We start from the raw sequence: 17,556 nt of genomic DNA on the forward strand, positions 1-17,556 counted from the left end.
TCATATTTTAACTGTTTGTTTTTGGGAAGTTTGATTAATATATTCTATGCTTTTAAAGACATTCGTGATCTTGATGTGGCACAAATCGAAAATGAGTTTGTCATCCCTGATTTAGAAAACACGGCAACACCTCTGAGAAACTTTTACCAAACAAGAAGTTTCACATATTAGACTTAAAAACACACAAAAATCCCCAAAAGACACCATGATTGATCTCGGAGCGTTCTGTTTCAGGTGGAGAGCAAAAATGATCGGGTTTCAGGTGGAGAGCAAAAACTTCTGAATGATTTTTAAAGGTCTCTTTGGTCTTCATCTCTCCGTTTAACTTCTTTTAAAACACATTCCACTTTCAGCTCTGGAGGATTTTGCTCCAATCCGTCTCTCTCTGAAATATTTGGAAATATTTGAGGTGGTGAATGTGTTGACACGAACTCTCCCACCGGGTCGTAATGTGAAACTGCTGTTGTTTGTGCCCTGCTGGAGCCGAATCGTGTTTCTCTGGTTCTCCTTTTGTTCTCTGGGTATCAGGCAGAGTTTCAGTTTGAGCTCAAATCCTTCCAGGTTGATTCATTTGTAACTGTTATTAAGTAATGCATAATTAAGTGTCTGTCACATTACAGATAAAAATCTGCATCCACTCACCATTTGCATGAATGCATTAATTTAGAGGCTTTTTCACATTTATTTCAACTATTTCTTTTCCCAGGATGGAATAATTATACAGTATGCAACTTCAATCATTTTTAAAAGCAAGAAATAAACGCACAAGTTTTAATTTATGGTGATTTTTTTCTGCCTTAATCACAGAGGTTTTGTAATCTGCCAAGATTCTGACATAATTCTGGCTCTATGTTTAATACTTAACCTTTTGTCTATAAAAACAGCAGATCTCACATTATTACGACTTTATTCTCATAATATTATTATTTATTTATTCTTCTTATATTATGACTTCTTGTTAATATTTGACTTTATTCTCATACAAATTTATTTTGGCAATATTATGACTGTTTTAGCATTATGACTTTATTCTTATAATTTTTTTGTGTTATTCTTTTTAGTGTGACCATAAAACTCTGTTATACTTTTGCAACAAGATCTATATAATCATTCAGATTTACACTCTAAGTGGAAGAACATTTATTTAATTTATAAACAAATAAATGGCAGTAAGATCTTTCTGATCTTTTTACAGAAATTTGTTTTAAAAAAAAAGAATATAAAGTTCAAAACCGATTCTGTTTGGGTAAAAACTTCAGAGTGTTTGAATTGCATAGAAAATGCTTGTTCAATACAACCAATAATTGATGAATTAATGTTGTAAAAGTTGAACAAAACATTAGAAACCAGCAGATTAATGTAAAGATAAGAATTTAAATGAAATAAACTATGAGTGAAAACTTTCCACCTAAATTTTAATTCTCATTTCCAGAGTTTTCAGAGAAGCAGGTCGGATTATTTGGCTTATAAAACCCAGCAGAGTTTTTTATTTTGGCTCATTTCTTGCTGTCCTCAATCTGCTCCACCTCACTGGACTCCTCGACCACTTTGCCGTTGATCATCGTCTGCGTGACGACTTTTACGATCTTCCTGGTCCGGACCTCGGGGTCTTCTGCAACAGAAGAACAAATATCTGATACCAGCTGGACCGGCGCCGACGAGGAAATCCTCAAGCTGGACTGAAATCTAATGACTGGACAATCTGGGTCAGCGGCTCCAACAGGGAGAGATTTCATTTCTTTTCTTTTCCTTTCTTTTGTGTGGATCAAGTGAACAGAAAAAACTCCATAAAGGATCAAATGTTTTTCTTATCTTGCTGAAATTTCCGAAGGTAAAGTGAAAAAGATACAAATTAGATTTTTTTAAAATGTTTGCGAAATATAATAGTCTAAACTTACTTTTAGGAGGCGGAAGCGTTTCTTTCACCCTGTAATAAAAAGTTACAGCATTAATGAAACAAACACAAACTTAAAAAATACAACAAGGTCCACGTCATGTCATGTTTGTCACTGGTTTCTCAATGATGTTTTTATGACGTTTTATTTTAGTGTTTTGTGATGTAAAGCACTTTGAACTGCCTTGTTGCTGAAATGTGCTGTACAAATAGACTTTTTTTGTCTCTAAGATTTAAGATATGAATGTTATTCTATGAGGAGCTCCTTTTCCATTTATCTTCAGATCTGCGTTTGATAAAGGAAAAAATCATTAGTTTAATCTTGGAGGCTTTTTCACAAAAACTGTGCAAACGCAGAATATTTTCACAAAGGAAAAAAACATTCTGATCTGTTATATTCTATTATATTCTAGAGAAGCTGCATTCAACTTTTATGCACCACAAATCTGTAACAAACTTCTAGAAAACTGCAAAAATGCTGAAACACTGAGTTCCTTTAAGTCAAGGCTGGAAACCCACCTATGACTCATAATAACTAGAACATTGATCAATATATTTGACATATATTTGCTTAATGATTTGACTTTTGATAAAAAGTAATTATTGCTTGTTTCATAATTGGTTACTGTATGATGCTTTTATTGTGTAAAATATTAGTAAAGCAGTGTTGCTACTGTAAACTTGACTATTCTACTTTCATTACTTCTTAGTCAGACTAAAATATAATCATTTATAGTAACTATTTACTAGAGGAATAAGACAGTATTTAAAATTTTGCTAAATTGAGCTTAAAGTTTCTTTAAAGGTTAATTTAAAGGATTACTTCATTTAGATTATTATATTTTCAAAGAAGAGAAGCATCAAACTTTTACATAAATGAAATTAATGTTTATATTTTATGCTTGTAAAATATAAAGTGACACAAATATAATGATTTCTGTTGTAATTCTATGCAGAAAAACTAATAATTTTTTTAAGTTTTAAAACTATTCCTTCTGAGACAGAAAAATCCTAATTTAAGCGTTTACTTTTGATTAGATTTTTTTTCCCAGTTGCCCTTCCGTATTTACATTTCCTCTCCTTCCAGCAGCCGCCTGTAGGTGGCGATCTCCATCTCCAGGTTTTGCTTGATGCGCAGAAGCTGCTCGTAGTCGGTTTTGTTGCGCTGCATGTCCAAACGCAGCTGGGACAGCTCGTCCTCCAGCTGCGTCAGGGTAGCCTGGAGGCGGTCCATCTCCACGGTGTATTTGTGTCCGGTCTCTCCCAGGTTTCCCTCCAACACGCTGACCTGGTGACACAAAATGTAAAATCATTAAAATAGGCTTTGAATTTAACATTATTATTGAAGTGAAGTTGGTCAAAAATGGTTTATTTATGCTTCAATTGTTTTTCTTTTCGTCAAAAAGTTATTTTCTCTTGATTTATGTCTATATTAGGCCCATTACGCTTGACAGTCGGTGGTTACCATAGAAACCAGTAACTGACAGGTTTTGTTTTAGCATTTTTATAGATGTGAAGTTTGTCAAAGTTCTTACTTATTCTTCAAATTCATTTTGTTTAGTCAACGTTATTTCATCCTGATTTTCATAGCTGTATAAGTTGACCGTTGGTGGTTACCATAGCAACCACTAACTGTCAGCTCTTCCCCTTTTTTATTGTTTGTAAAGTGGTAGGTATTGGGATCAGCTCTATGTATTCTTTACAAGTAATACTTTTAAGATATAAGTATATTAATTCAGGGTTTTAGATGTAATTTTGCCATGTTTTGTTTAAGTTTTTAACTGTTATAATGTTGTGCTTTTTAGCTGTGTTTAATTTACGATTGTTAACTATTGTCAACTGTTCACTGGGAACCATTCCTAAGTAGTTTGTTGAGGGTTATTTATTGCATTTTATTTAATGTAAGGGCAGAAGCTGCTGGATTGATAATTACAAACTCAAATTCTTTTTCTTTTGTTTTTGTTGCAAATTAATGCAAATAAATTTCCTTAACATATATTTGTGATTTTATTTCCAGTACTAAAAATATACCTTCATTACTATTTATGTGAAATATGAGATAAGCTATGTGCAGAGCCGGTGTTCTGACTATCAGTGCTACCTCGTCAGATTTTCCTGCCGTAGCACAGACAGATAGCTAAGTGTATTGCTGGGTTTCAGATGACGTGGCACCGACGTCACCCAATGCAGATGGAGGGCCGGAAGTAAATGCAGCCCATTTATTTCTGTTGATCCAGCATCAAAATGTCTAAAGTCTGTATCCTGCATTGTTGTTCCAACTGTTAGTTGGTCAGAAAGGAGTTAATTTTAAAAAGCTTACTGAAAAAGAGGAGAAAAGTGGATCGACAATCTACAGCTAAAAACAGGAGGTGCGGAAACTAACGGCAGAGCTTGCAGCCTCACTTTCTAACAGGTAACGATCCATTGTTTAAATTGTATTTACAGATATTTTATTGGATAGTTACTTAGAAAGCCAAGCATTCATAAGGTAAGATATATTATTTTTATCCGCCAGCATGGTTGTCCTCAGAGTGCTAATGTTGTTAGCAGCTAGCTCAGTGCCAAGTCACGGACAGAAAGATCATGTTTATTTAGTGGGACTTTCATGTTAAAAAAATACAAATAAAAAGCTAAATAAATTAAATATAACCTACCCAGCCATACAATCACAGTGAGCTGTGACTATTCCCCCACATGTTTTGTGGGTAGCACAGATAAACAGAAGACCAGCCCAAGGCATATGAAAGTTAAGCGACTGCTATACCCCCCCACACCACCAAGGGTCTCCCAGGAGCACCAGGAATACCATTGAATAATACAAACTAAAAGTTATTACACCTGGAAAAAATAAAAACTATAAAAATAATAAAGAAAAAACATCATGTTGGTGGCTGCTGCCTCTGAAATGTAAGATATCAAACTTGTTCTTTACTGTAAATTTAGTGTTTATCAGCTCATCTTACTTTCCAACAGTTAAAATAATATGGCACACTTAAAAACCATTGAATCTTTATATACCGCAGATGAAGCAGGCTGCTCATGTCGCAACATGAATAGTGAGACAAAAGGTGAGGATAAAAGATTGAAACTTTTGAATCATCATAAACAAATTATCGACAATAAGCTCGCCCTTTTCACCCTTCCACTCAGTCACCCTTCTTAGCCTGACACATCTGTCAGCATGATGATGTCAACCTTCTGCCTTCATGCTGCGCAAACATTTAAGAGCTTTATGTGCCTCTCCAGCAGATGTCAATGTCCTGACATGCTGATTGATCACAGTAGTTTAGTGAATCTGCTCCACACTTTGTGTATCTATACATTAATAGCTCTTTATACACAAAGAACAAGCAGCTGTTTTCCACTGACTGTCCCGACACGTCTGCACCTCCGAAGACGAGGTGAGGATGAGGAGAAGCAGGTGGGCTAATGAGAGACGATCTTTTTTTTAAAAAAAAAAAAGTTCTTATTTAAAAAAAAAAGAAAACACTATTATTGTGATGAGTACTTCATTTTTGCAATAAGAAGTATTGCACTCCTTCATAATAAATTAGCAAATACACCTTGATCTACTTTGTGCAGAGTGACAGTGATAAAAAATGTAAATTTGTTCACTTATTACAAATAAGGTGTCAAAGAGACATGCACATTTTAACCAACACAGATCCACATTCTTCTGGACTAGAGTATTTTTTGTATAACTACACAGTATTTATGTTGAAATTTTGCCCTTACTGTATTTTTATTCTTTATTCTATTCTAAATATAGTCTATATTTGTGTGACTATTTGCTTAAAATGCATGTAACTTTGCCACTGTTGCACAAAATATTCTCCAATAATGTATATTTCTGTTCTATTCTAGTCTTTTACCTGAGTGAAGTTGCCCCCCCCACACACATTCTAGATAAAATTGTATATATTTACCTTTTAAAGAGCCTCAATGAAAACATGTTTATACATTCTTTATACATTCTTAACTCTTTGGTGCAGAAACTGGCTGAAAAATCGATCTATTAACTTTGTGTTTTTGATGTAAATTTTAGCTAAATTCCACCAACTTGATTACTTTTGTCTTTTAAGAATAAATAGGGTGAATCTGAGTCTGTTGTGAAGTCAAATCATTGTTCCTGCAACGAACAAGAAACATTACATCACAGCTGGGCGATATTGCTGAAAAACTTCTCATGATATAAGCGTTTCATATCAGTTTATCGATCATTTTTTTAATTAATTTTTTGTTTTAAATATCTGAAATACTGCCAAACTGGTGATATGACTTTTCCTCCTTAATACACAGTATTCACTCCATTACTTTTTGTTGCTTTGTAGCAAAACCTTAAATGTACTCAACAAGTTGTTGCTAGGTAACCAAATGGAATGGGTTGTTGCTAGGAAACAACCCATTTTCCAGGTAGGTTAGTTGATTCCACCAATCTTTAATATTCTATTGAATATTCTATCAGAAGTGTTATCTATTGATATTGACTACATGTATATTGTGATGTATATTTTTATTGATTTATTGTCCAGTCCTAGGTGACACATATTCACACCACCCATAAACTCTGGATTACCTGTTTGCGTAGATTGTCCAGCTCCACCTCCAGAGCTTGCAGGAAGCGCCTCCTCTCGCTGAGTTCTCCTTGGGCGCAGCGCAGCGCCTCATTGCTTTCTTTCACCTCACACTGAACAGCCTCCAACTGCGGAAAAGCATTAGTAAAATGGGTCATCGCTTACAGATTCTGCTTTCAGCAACAATCACAGCAGAAACAAGAACGATTTTCACCAACCTTCTTCAGGTACCAGGCTTCGGCGTCCTCCTTGTTCTTGCGCGCGATGCCCTCATACTGGACCCTCAGCTCAGCCATGATGGCCCCCAGGTCGGGCCCCTGAGCTGCCTCCACCTCCACGCTCACCTGCTCCGTGGCCAGTCGGGCCTTCAGGGTGCTCTTCTCCTGCAATATGTGCAGTTGGTATTAATGTTGCCTTCCAGCTACCTGGGAAGTGGGAACTTGGAGCTGGGTTTGACGTCAGACTCATGTTAAAGCTGAAGTATGTAACTTTTATAAAAAATATGGTTTTACATATTTCTTAAAACTGTCATCATGTTGGGACAGAATGTTATGAGATAGATCATCTGTGAAAAGATGAATCTCCTCCCTGAGCTACTATTGTCGCCTGAAGAAATGCACCGCTCCCAACCAAAAACAACCAATCAGAGCCAGGAAGAAAGTCTTAGCCCTGTCAATCAACCTTGTGAACGTGCTGTTAAATGTGCTAATGGTGGAGAAACAACTTCATTTGTCGGAATATGTTGGCGTTTATGCCGACATATTCGGCATGTGGTTATGCTAATTAGAATTAGCAATTACAACAGGTTCTGCTCACGGGAAACACTTTATCGTAGCAGAAAGCGGGGATCTAGAAGAACAGCGTGCACGCAAGCGTGATTGGCAGCGCTGAGACCCTCATCCTGGTGCTGATTAGTTGTTTCTAGTTAGCACTGGGAGCACTGCCCCTCTACAGCGTTCTAGTTAAAAAGTTGGAAGTTCAACTTAGCGATCCCAATAAACATTGTCTGCTGCCTCTGACAAATTATCCAAAAACAAACAGAACTTTTAATTTGTTCAGTTTAGAGTTGCAGGTGCTGCATGCAACATTGATTTAAGACGTACTTTTACATATCTGGCAATGTTTCCACTACATCTTACTACTGTTGATGTGAGGAGCGGCCATATTGAAACGCAAAGTTTTTCCAAATAAGTGTCAACTGGGGGTAGTTGGAGATGCTCCCAGTTTCCCAGATTCGACTGAGAAGTCAGAATTTCCCAGTTCTGAGTACAACTGGAAGGCAGCATAATTCTTCAGCACTGTTTTCCAACTGCACATATAGTCTTTGAATATATTTATGAATACATGGCAAAGATTTAAACAATGGAGCCTTGATTTCACACAAAGACCGATAATAACCGACCCTTGAAGCTGCAGACTCTCTCAGCTGAAGAATCGGTTACTAAAATATGTTTATCAGATTTCTTCTGCATCTTTAGAGTATGAACATCAAAATATGAGAAAAGGAAGAAGAAAAACCTGAAATACTTCAAGTTATTAGAGTTAAGTTAGTTGAACAATGATGACAAAGTGTTTATCTAAGCAATTTGCAACCAGAATGGCTGTGAAGACAAACAAATGGGTGATATACAGTACATGTATGTAGTTTGCAAAATAATTATCTGTCTTCTTTTTGTAGATTTGGAGTGTTCATGTATTAAGTTGAGCCCAAAATGATTAAAAAACTTTTTTTAATTTTTTTTTTTAAAGGACATTTTCTCTGTTTTTAATTACGCTTTGTCAATTATTTTCCATTTGTAGGTATTTTGTCCAAGAATTAGCTGGATAAAATTCACAGAAATCTGGTTGTAGTACATATGAATGTATTGTTACTGTGGTTCCTCAGTTTTGTTTTTTCTCTTTCTGCAGGTGTAGAGGCAGACTCTTAGTGTTCAGTTGTGTTCTCTTTATGCTTCTTTCCACTCCTTTCCCCTTCTTTCCCTTTTTTCCCCACCTTTCTTTTATTTCCACCTCTGTGTTCATTACTTTTGACATAAAGCTAAAGCTAAATTTCTAATAAAGTTTCATTCATATATCCAATGTGGCACCATGGCAAAAGCCATAATGCTCCGTGTGTAAAAGTAAATCTGTTGTCTAACACAGCACTTCTGAGAGCCACATTGTCAGACGGGTTAAAAAAAAAGGGTAAATCTTGTTTAAATTAGTGATTTTGATGGGTCATAGCCCTGTTCTCAATCTCCGTCCCTGCTTTACTTTGTCACCCAATAAAAAGAAGAAGAAGAGAAAAAAAAGCAGAGACCTACCCTGTGTTGGACTCCTTTAAAGGAAAATCAAAATGTTCCAAAATTAACTTCACAAGTTCAGATCCCAAAGGAAAACAATAAAGTAATGCTAGGCAGGATTCTTCCCATCAATGTGGATAATTTAAAGTGGATAATAATTGTTTCTTGATCTTTGTAGTGCACTATGTAAGCTGAAAAGCAAAGCTTAATTAAGTCTGAGGTGACATCCTGGTCACCACGCCTGTCTATCTAAACACTCTCAGTTTGATGATGAAGGGAGTGTCTGTGTTCATACTGTATAATATGATTATTATGTTTCAGACACTGATAAACCTGCTGAAGACTGAGAAAGTACACACTGTCTGTCCCAGTTTCATACCAGCTTGAGATCAGAGGTGCAAAAACATTTTGTCCAGCTCAGGTGGTCAAATGTGTCTTATTTTAATTTTATCCCAAAAATATCAGAGTCAAATTTTAACAGTAACTCAGTTTCCATTGGCCATAAAATAAAATAGCGCGTCTTGAAATTAAAGAAATAAATAAATTCACTTAACGGAAACACGGCAATTTCGAAAAGGTTAAGTTTTTTGATCAAAAGTTTTTGCGCAACATTTTGATACGACTTGTATTTAAAAAAAACTGCAATTGAAACACTTTTTTGCGTCACAAGAGTCACGTGATCAACAGCCGGATGTTATTACCGACAAAAACCACGAAGAAGAAGACGACAGGAAGTGGTAGGAAGATGAAGGTTTGTTTATGTTTTTACGAACAGTGTGCAGCTGGAACCACCAGAGCTGTCACAACATCCCACAGTTTATGAGGAAATTGTGTATTTTAACGTGTTGAATCCATAACTCTTCTGTAAAAATCACAAATTACAATTTCCCCTAAACGCCGCTTGTGTAGCCGCTGCCGTCTGATGGCTGACAGATGAGTGCTAGCGTCACCATAACTGCTTACATCTGTCGTCGCCATGTTTTTTAACGGCTTATCGCGTGAAAAAGCTGATCTACGTGTGATTTTCATTTGATTTCTTATTTAATGAAAACACCGGATCTGCGAAATACAAATATTTGTACGTTTGTAATGGAAACGCAGCTAGTGAGGCATTATTGTTTAAAATCACTGCTTGTGAACAACTTTGCTGTCTGTTTTTCTGTGGGAAAATCACTCTGCTCTGTCCAGACCGCCAATTCTTTCTCACCTCGTCGTGATTCTTCTTGAGGTAGTACATCTCCTCCTTCAGGCTGTCCAGGTCTCCTCTCAGAGTGGCGATGATCTGGTCATGGTCTGACTTTGCTCTCCGTAGAGCCTGACAGTCCCTCTCCACCGACTGGCACAGGGAGGCCTCTGCTTCCCATCTGCAGGAAAAAAGAAAGAGATAGGAAATAAATAGTTGCAGAAAAAATAAAAGTGGGTCTTTGTTGCTTCCAAAACTTCAGAGTGAAAGTAGCTGCCAGACGCTACTAATGCTTTATCCAAGAATCACAAAATTTTTTATTATTTTTGCAGAGTTTAGTGTGTTGACACAATACCAATCTGACTTTACAGAAGAATAAAAACTGTCAGGATGACCCCGGCTTATACAATTGCAAAAAACTTTTGGAATAATGCCGTTTGGACAAATGAGACCAAGAAAGAGGAGTTTGACCATATTCCTCACTCTGCTTTCGTCTTCTACTACTCTCCAATTTGCACTATTTGATGGTGTTTCAAATGTTAAGTTTTTGTTTTATATCAGTGTTTATTCTCTCCATAGAAGCTACATCTGGTCTGCTGTTTGGTTTTGGCTGTGTACTGCAAAAATGTAACATTTTGCCAAGTGTTTTTGGTCAACTTTAAAATGTATCTTAGTAAACTGGAAATAAGACAAAACTAACTTAGCAGTACCTTTTCTGCAAGATATTGGAGCTTGTTTTAAGTGAGTAATTCCTTAATATAAATGAAAAAGAACTAGTTCCACTGGCAGATTATTTCACTCACATCATGTAAAAATGTATTGTTATAAATAAAATATTCTGCCATTAGCCAACTATTTCTGTGATGGGAACTTAGAGGAATTGGACTGAAATGAACAGAAGCTAGGAAGCTGGACAATAAATCAATAACAAAATAGGTCAATAAAATGAGGCAACAAAAGAATATTCAATATAATGTTTGCTAAACTCCAATACAGAACCGAGATGTACGCGGAGGAAAGACTTTAGTCGCTCAACATTTCATGGACAGTTAATCAAAGTTGGTGGTATCAACTAACTCGTGTCCTCTTCGGTTGCCTAGCACCAGCCTTTTGAGTAACTTGTGGTTGCCTAGCAACAGCCTGTTGAGTAACTGACACAGCAGCATTTTAACATTTCACCACCATGTCTCAAAATTGCTTAAAAATAAACAACAACAGCGTGTAGTGAAAACTGAATAAAGCAGGAAGGGTTATACCATCAGTTTGGTGGTATCTTATACATTTAAAACAAAAAGCTAATCAATAATTAGTGATAATGACTGAAATGATATGCTTATATCGTGATACATTTTTCATCCTAACAGAAGCCATGTCGTAATAAGCATGAAACCAAGCAACATACCATCAGTACATCATGAAAACCCAGTGTGTGATTTTTGAGTCTACCCTCTTTACCAGCTCTGGTCTCTTTGGAGATGGATGGGATCCCTCTGACTTGCATAATCTATCTCTACCAGCTCCAACTGGTGTTTCTTGGTTGTTCAGTACCTGAGCTCCGTGAGAAGGGGGCTCTTGTTTCACAGTCTGACAGAAAGGTCATTTATTCTCATGCTTTGTTGTCTGGCACTCCCGTGTGAACACTCACAGGAAGGCAGAAGAGAAAAAATAACTACTGCATGACACTCACTTCACCCTGAAATCATCAGCTGCCAGTTTGGCGTTGTCAATCTCCAGCATGATGCGGGCATTCTCCAGCGTCCTCTTTCTCATCTGTAGAGGAAAACGTGTGATTGAGAAAGTCGCATTGCAAAAACACAAAATATTACCAAGCATTGGTGGTCTAGTTTCCAGTGCAAATATCTTAGTGCACTTGAGCATGTTGAGCAGCTAGTACATGTGATTGATTGACAGCGCTAAGACCCTCCTCTTAGCTCTGACTGGTTGTTTTTGATCAGGAGCGGAGCATTTTTTCTTACGGCAATAGAAGCTCAAGGAGGATATCAATATTTACACAGATTGTCTGTCTCATACAGTCATGACATGGTGACAGTTTTAACAAATATGTGAAAACATTTTGTATAAAAGATTCTCCAACTTTAAAACAGGCTCCTGTGCCTTGCAGGAAGGTTACTTGTAAATTAGTTTTGTACTAAAATATTTACACTAAGAATTAGACCAAAAATACTTGGCAAGATTTTGTGTTTTTGCAGCCATTTGCAAAAACATTTAGACAAAAGATTTACATTTAGACAAAAGATTTTACTGCAAAACCAAAAAAGTCTTGAAATAAGACAAAACTAACCTACAAATAACTTTTCAACATGAAATGGGAGCTTATCTTAAGTTAATAATTACTTAATATTGATGAACAAGTTTATTATAAGTGAAATCATTTCTCTGTGTAACAAGACATTTCAACTTAGTATATAATGAGAAAAATTTCTTGTTCCAAATTTTATCACTTATAACAAATACTTTGTCGTCTGTATTAAGAAATTATTTATTTAAAATAAGCTCCTATTTTTGCTGAAAAGTGACCTGTAAGTTAGGCTTATCTTATTTCAGGTCTACTAAGAAGTTTGAACTTGAAACTGAACTAAAAATACTTGGTAATATTTTATGTTTTTGCAGTGACCATGGAAAGTATTTCTGCTGAGTCACTAACCTCCTGCCCGATGGTATGTGCCTGGGCCATCATGCCCTCTATGTCGTGGCCTTTTGGCGTTCTCTCCATCATGAGGTGCTTGATCTTCACCTCCAGCTCGGCGTTGGACCGCTCCAGTGACCGTACCTTGTCCAGGTAGTTGGCCAGCCTGTCATTCAGGCCCTGCATGGTCTCCTTCTCGCTGGCCCCAAGGCCGTTCAGGGACAGGCTGGAGCTCAGCATGTTGAGGCCGTTTCCCATGGACACCGAGCGGGACAGGGACAGCGTGCTGACGGTGGACAGAGAGGAGACGGGGGGCTTGGAGCGCAGGCTGCGCCCGCTGTCTCTCACCGTGACGCTGGAGAAGGAAGGCTGATGCACTGAGAGGCTGCGCACCGACAGGGTGGAGGCCATTGTGGTTTCTGTAGAAAGTTTAGATTAGAGTTAGCTTTTCCCTTAAGGCAGGGGTGCTGAGGCAGAATGTATTGATAAAACCCTTTAACAAACTTTAAATATGAATAAATACCTGTTTGTATTTGATGAACATCATTTCACAATAATGTAATTTGGCAATACAGATAAAAACAGCTTTGATTTGATGGAGTAAATAATATTTAAACACAAAACTCTTATCTCGGGAGTTATATTCATGTAAGGGCCACAGAAAAAGTTATTATGGGCCGTATTTGGCTACTTAGGGCACATATTACGCACAATTCACATTTTGCACATTTTTATACTTCCATTTGTGTTTTTACTGCTTCTAAAAACAGCCCAAGCACTTAGAAAACTGCTCTGGCTTTTTTAAGTGCCCAAGCACTAAGGAGCTTGGGCTTCTCAGCACCGGGAGCCGGTTTTCACTGAGTGAAAAAAACTGGAGTGAAAACTCAAGTTTTCATAGGAGTTTTACCTCTTGTGAAAACTGGATAACCACCCAGACTTTTCTGGCAATAAGTTGATGTTTTTAGTGTCTGAAAAATGAGTTGTTTCAAAAACCTCCTGATTGTTAAGTCAGAGTCCTGTGCTGTAACCTAGCAACCCCAGAGAAGTTCAGCCCATTGCCTAGCAACCCCAGCCCAGCCCATTGCTTGAAACATAACTTTAACGTATTCATGTGGTCACCTTCCTACAATAATGGCCCACGCCATGTTTTGCCAAAAGTGATTTAGCAAAGATAAATAACTAAAATAAGCTTCAAAAAGTTGATTTAGGCCATTTTGGCAAAAATTGGCCATTATTTTAGCAAATTATTGCTTTACATGTCTCTCCTTTTTAAAAAAATAGAATGATAAAAAGTTATTAAACTTCCTGTGAAAACTGAATCTTATGCGTTATATTTAGGTTAGAGAGTGATAATTTCTTCAGAAAAGTTTCCAGTTTTTGTGTTAGAGCTGCTGTTTGAAGGAGAAGCAGTACTTACATGTACTTCAGAGCGTCAGTGGGTCTTTCTTTGCTCTGCTCGGCCGACTTTCTGCTTCTCGCAGGTGAAAGTGACTGCTGTTGCTGCAGCAGCTGAACACAGGTGACTGTATTTAGAGAGGAGGCGCCGCCGGGGAATCCGGCCCCTCTGCAAACAAGAAGAGGGATGCAACATGACACCGAGCAGAATACCTGAAGGCAGTCATGAGTTCAGCAAACATGACCTTTAAAGCTTAATTTAAGGAAGGAAAGATGTATGGTTACCTTTAAACACACTTTAAATATGGTTAAAACTGATATTTTGCAGGAGAATAGTCTTACTAAGCATTTTTGGTCCAGTTTCTAGTGCAACTATCTTAGTAAAATTGAAATAAGACAAAACTGACTTACAACTTTTCAGCAAGATATGAAAGTTTTAATTAAGTCAATAAAGGTTTAATAATGAAAAAGTGCCAGTTCATTTCACTTATATTTTTGAAAAAGTGATCAGTTGCCTATTTCTAATAACTAAACAGTGTTTTATGTTATAGTCTTGTTTAGTATATTAATATTATTATTAATTTAGTTTTTTATTTGTTCCTGCAGTTTGGGACAATAAAGGCTGTTTCTATTCTACTAGGTTCTATAAAAATTTGGCTCGTTAAAGGTGGAATAATCTACCAGTGGGACTAGTATGTTTTTATCAGTATTAAGGAATTATTTACTTCTTATGTCCTGCTGAAAAGGTACTTGCATTTTAGTTACATGACCAAAAAATTCTTGGTAAGATTTTGTGCTTTTATAGTGAGATAAATTAAGTAAAGCAACAGTATCCTTGTTCATTTTGGCAGCACACAAACTAGTTTTCAGGGCAATATTTGGTCTCACATCTCCAAACAATGACAAGCTCTTCCTCAGAGCCCTGTGTGGTTTGCACGCACCAGACCCAGGTGTACTGAGGAAGAATACAATGGCTGCTGGTGAGATGTGAGAAGCTGAACAGCAACTCAGATGACTGGAGGGGAGAACAATGCAAGGATGGAGTGAAAAGAAAGTAAAAACCCCTGAGAAATGTACAGAGAAATGCAGGGCGGAGGCAGACCTGGCTGAACTGGAAACCTCACAAATGTTATACAGGTCAACTATCTCCACACCTTTACAATACGTAATCTCCTTTTTGCTGTATGTACTATAAACATGTATCACTTTTAATTGCCCTGAGCATTATTCTCCAGGATATATCAGATCACTAAATGATACTGACTGTTAGATTTAACTCCACCAAGCTCCACCCAGCACAACTCTATTGTGGACGAACAGATTCTCGCTTTGTCCAGCACTCAAAAGTCCTTTTGTCCTGGTTCTGATGCAATGATGAGACATATTTGTCACTACAGAAAGAGGAAAAAGTTTTAAAAAATCACAAAAACCCAGGGTTAATTGGGGGTACACTGCAAAAAAAACTAAATCTAACCAAGTAAATTCGGGTTAGTTTCTCTCAAGTAACATCTTAGTATACTTGAAACAAGACTAAACTAATTCACAAGGAACTTTGTAGCGAGAAATAAATCTTGTTGTGAAGTAATCTGCCAGTGGAATAAGACAGTTTTCACATAAAATAAGTTGAAATATTTTGTTCCACTGGTAAATTATCTCACTTAACTAGAACTTTTTCATCCATATTAAGCAATTACTGACTTAAAACAAACTACTATTTATTGCTGAAAAGTTACTTGTACGTTAGTTTTGTCTTATTTTAAGTTTAATGAGATGCTTTGCACTAGAAACTAGATCAAAAATACTTTGTAGGATTTTGTGTTTTTGCAGTGAAATGTCTTTCTAAATATCTTAAATGGTATTTATATATAAAAAAGGCTGCATTACACTGCAAAATACAAACTATTACAACATATTATTGTCAAGTTTGTAGTGCAAATAATGTAGTACCGTTTAAATAAGACAAAACTAACATATAGGTATTTTTTCAGTAAGATATTGGAGCTTGTTGTTAGTCAATAGTCACTTAATATGGATGAAAAAGTTCTAGCTAAAGGTGAAATAATCTGCCAGTGGAACAAAACATTTCAATTTATATTATGTGAAAACTGTCTTGCGCCACAGGCAGATTATTTCATAGAAAGATGTATTTCTTGCTGCAAAGTCAAAAACAAAACTAACTTACAAATAAATTTTCAACAACATTTATGAGTTTGTTTTATGCCAATAGTTTCTAAATGTTGACGTAAAAGTGCTAGTTCTGTTGGCAGATTATTTTACTCATAGCCCTAGATAAACATCTTGCCATAAGTTAAATAATAAGAAAAAACAAACACCTCAGTGGGTTCTTCTTTTATTGAACTAATTTTATTTAAGAATAATTTATTTTTAGTTAGTCTTAAGACATGAATATGTGGGGTGAGATTCTTGTCATATTTCATTACTTTGTGTTTTGTGGATCTTCTGTGAGAAAAGTGAGGATGAAGTAAAAAGATTGGACTCACGCCTGCATTCAGTGGAGCGTCGCGTTAGTGTGAATTCATCTGCAGGTTGTCACCTCAGTGTGAAAACACATTTACTCAGAGGATCAGGTCTCAAATCAAGCACAAACCCCCGGCTTGTTAAACACAGTATTTTTCTCACCTTGATGAAAGACATGTAAAAACTAAACATAGATGAAGCCGTCCAATCAGGTCATGAGCAAAATTTTACAGCTTTACAGCATTGAGCTGGAATGTTTGGTGAAAGGAAGAAAAACGCTTCACACTCACACATGAATTGAAATTAATTAGAAAGAACTAAGTAACTGAAAACTTCTTAGATGTGAGCATATTTTGATTCATTTGTTCTCTAATATGCCTATATCTTGATTTTGTAGTAAATAGTGACATCTGGTGATATTAAATGAAATAGATTTCTCCAGGGAAAGCTGAATCAAGTCAAATCTTTGGGAATGCTTTTCAATATTGAAGTTTGATTAGTTTTTTTTAGATAGAAGATATCCTTTTTCTATATTTTCTTCTAAATCCTTAGACTTTCTGATTATTTTCAATGTTTTTGTTCTGTAATTTTAAACTGTAGGTTGCATAACAATAGATTTATTCTAAAAAGCAAAAATACTTTCAGCTGCAAAACTAAAATGATTTTACAGTTTTAGGGTACGTTTAGTACTCAAAAAGAAACATATTTAAGACTAATATTTTAGCTGAAACATGTGCAGGCTTCAGACAGTATCTGTATCTTTGTCTTATCTTTCTAATATCTTTATAAGTTTCTATTCAGTTTCTGATCAGTCAGTTTCTCATATCTGTTGCAACTTGTTCCATTAACCTAAATTATTAAGTTTTCTTCATAAAACTGATGAATTCTCATCTAACATCTTTTTTTTTTTTTTTTTTACAATATAATTTTAAAATCTTACATCACTTTATTTTTGTTCTATTGTCTAAGCAGATGTGATATACACTTTTTTGTATATATATAGCACCGAAACCATACACAGTAATTAGGGCACATACATTATTTTTACTTTAAATATTTGTTAGATTGTCCAGGAGCGCATCACCCCATCGAACCGCAATAGA

General features: G+C 36.2%; 1 protein-coding gene across 1 annotated transcript; it reads right to left on the reverse strand.

Annotated features, from left to right (window-relative positions):
- Positions 1-1,394: 1,394 nt before the first annotated feature.
- On the reverse strand, positions 1,395-14,098 carry krt1-c5 (keratin, type 1, gene c5). Its single transcript, XM_028035025.1, has 9 exons — positions 13,998-14,098; positions 12,599-12,999; positions 11,621-11,703; positions 9,958-10,114; positions 6,687-6,851; positions 6,471-6,596; positions 2,965-3,182; positions 1,899-1,927; positions 1,395-1,612 (listed from the first exon to the last, which is right to left on the reverse strand). Exons 2-9 carry the CDS (start codon positions 12,989-12,991, stop codon positions 1,497-1,499), a joined length of 1,287 nt encoding a protein of 428 aa, XP_027890826.1. The 5' UTR covers positions 12,992-12,999; positions 13,998-14,098; the 3' UTR covers positions 1,395-1,496.
- Positions 14,099-17,556: the final 3,458 nt, after the last annotated feature.

Source organism: Xiphophorus couchianus, chromosome 12, assembly GCF_001444195.1.
Source record: "Xiphophorus couchianus chromosome 12, X_couchianus-1.0, whole genome shotgun sequence".
Taxonomy (NCBI): Eukaryota; Metazoa; Chordata; class Actinopteri; order Cyprinodontiformes; family Poeciliidae; genus Xiphophorus; species Xiphophorus couchianus.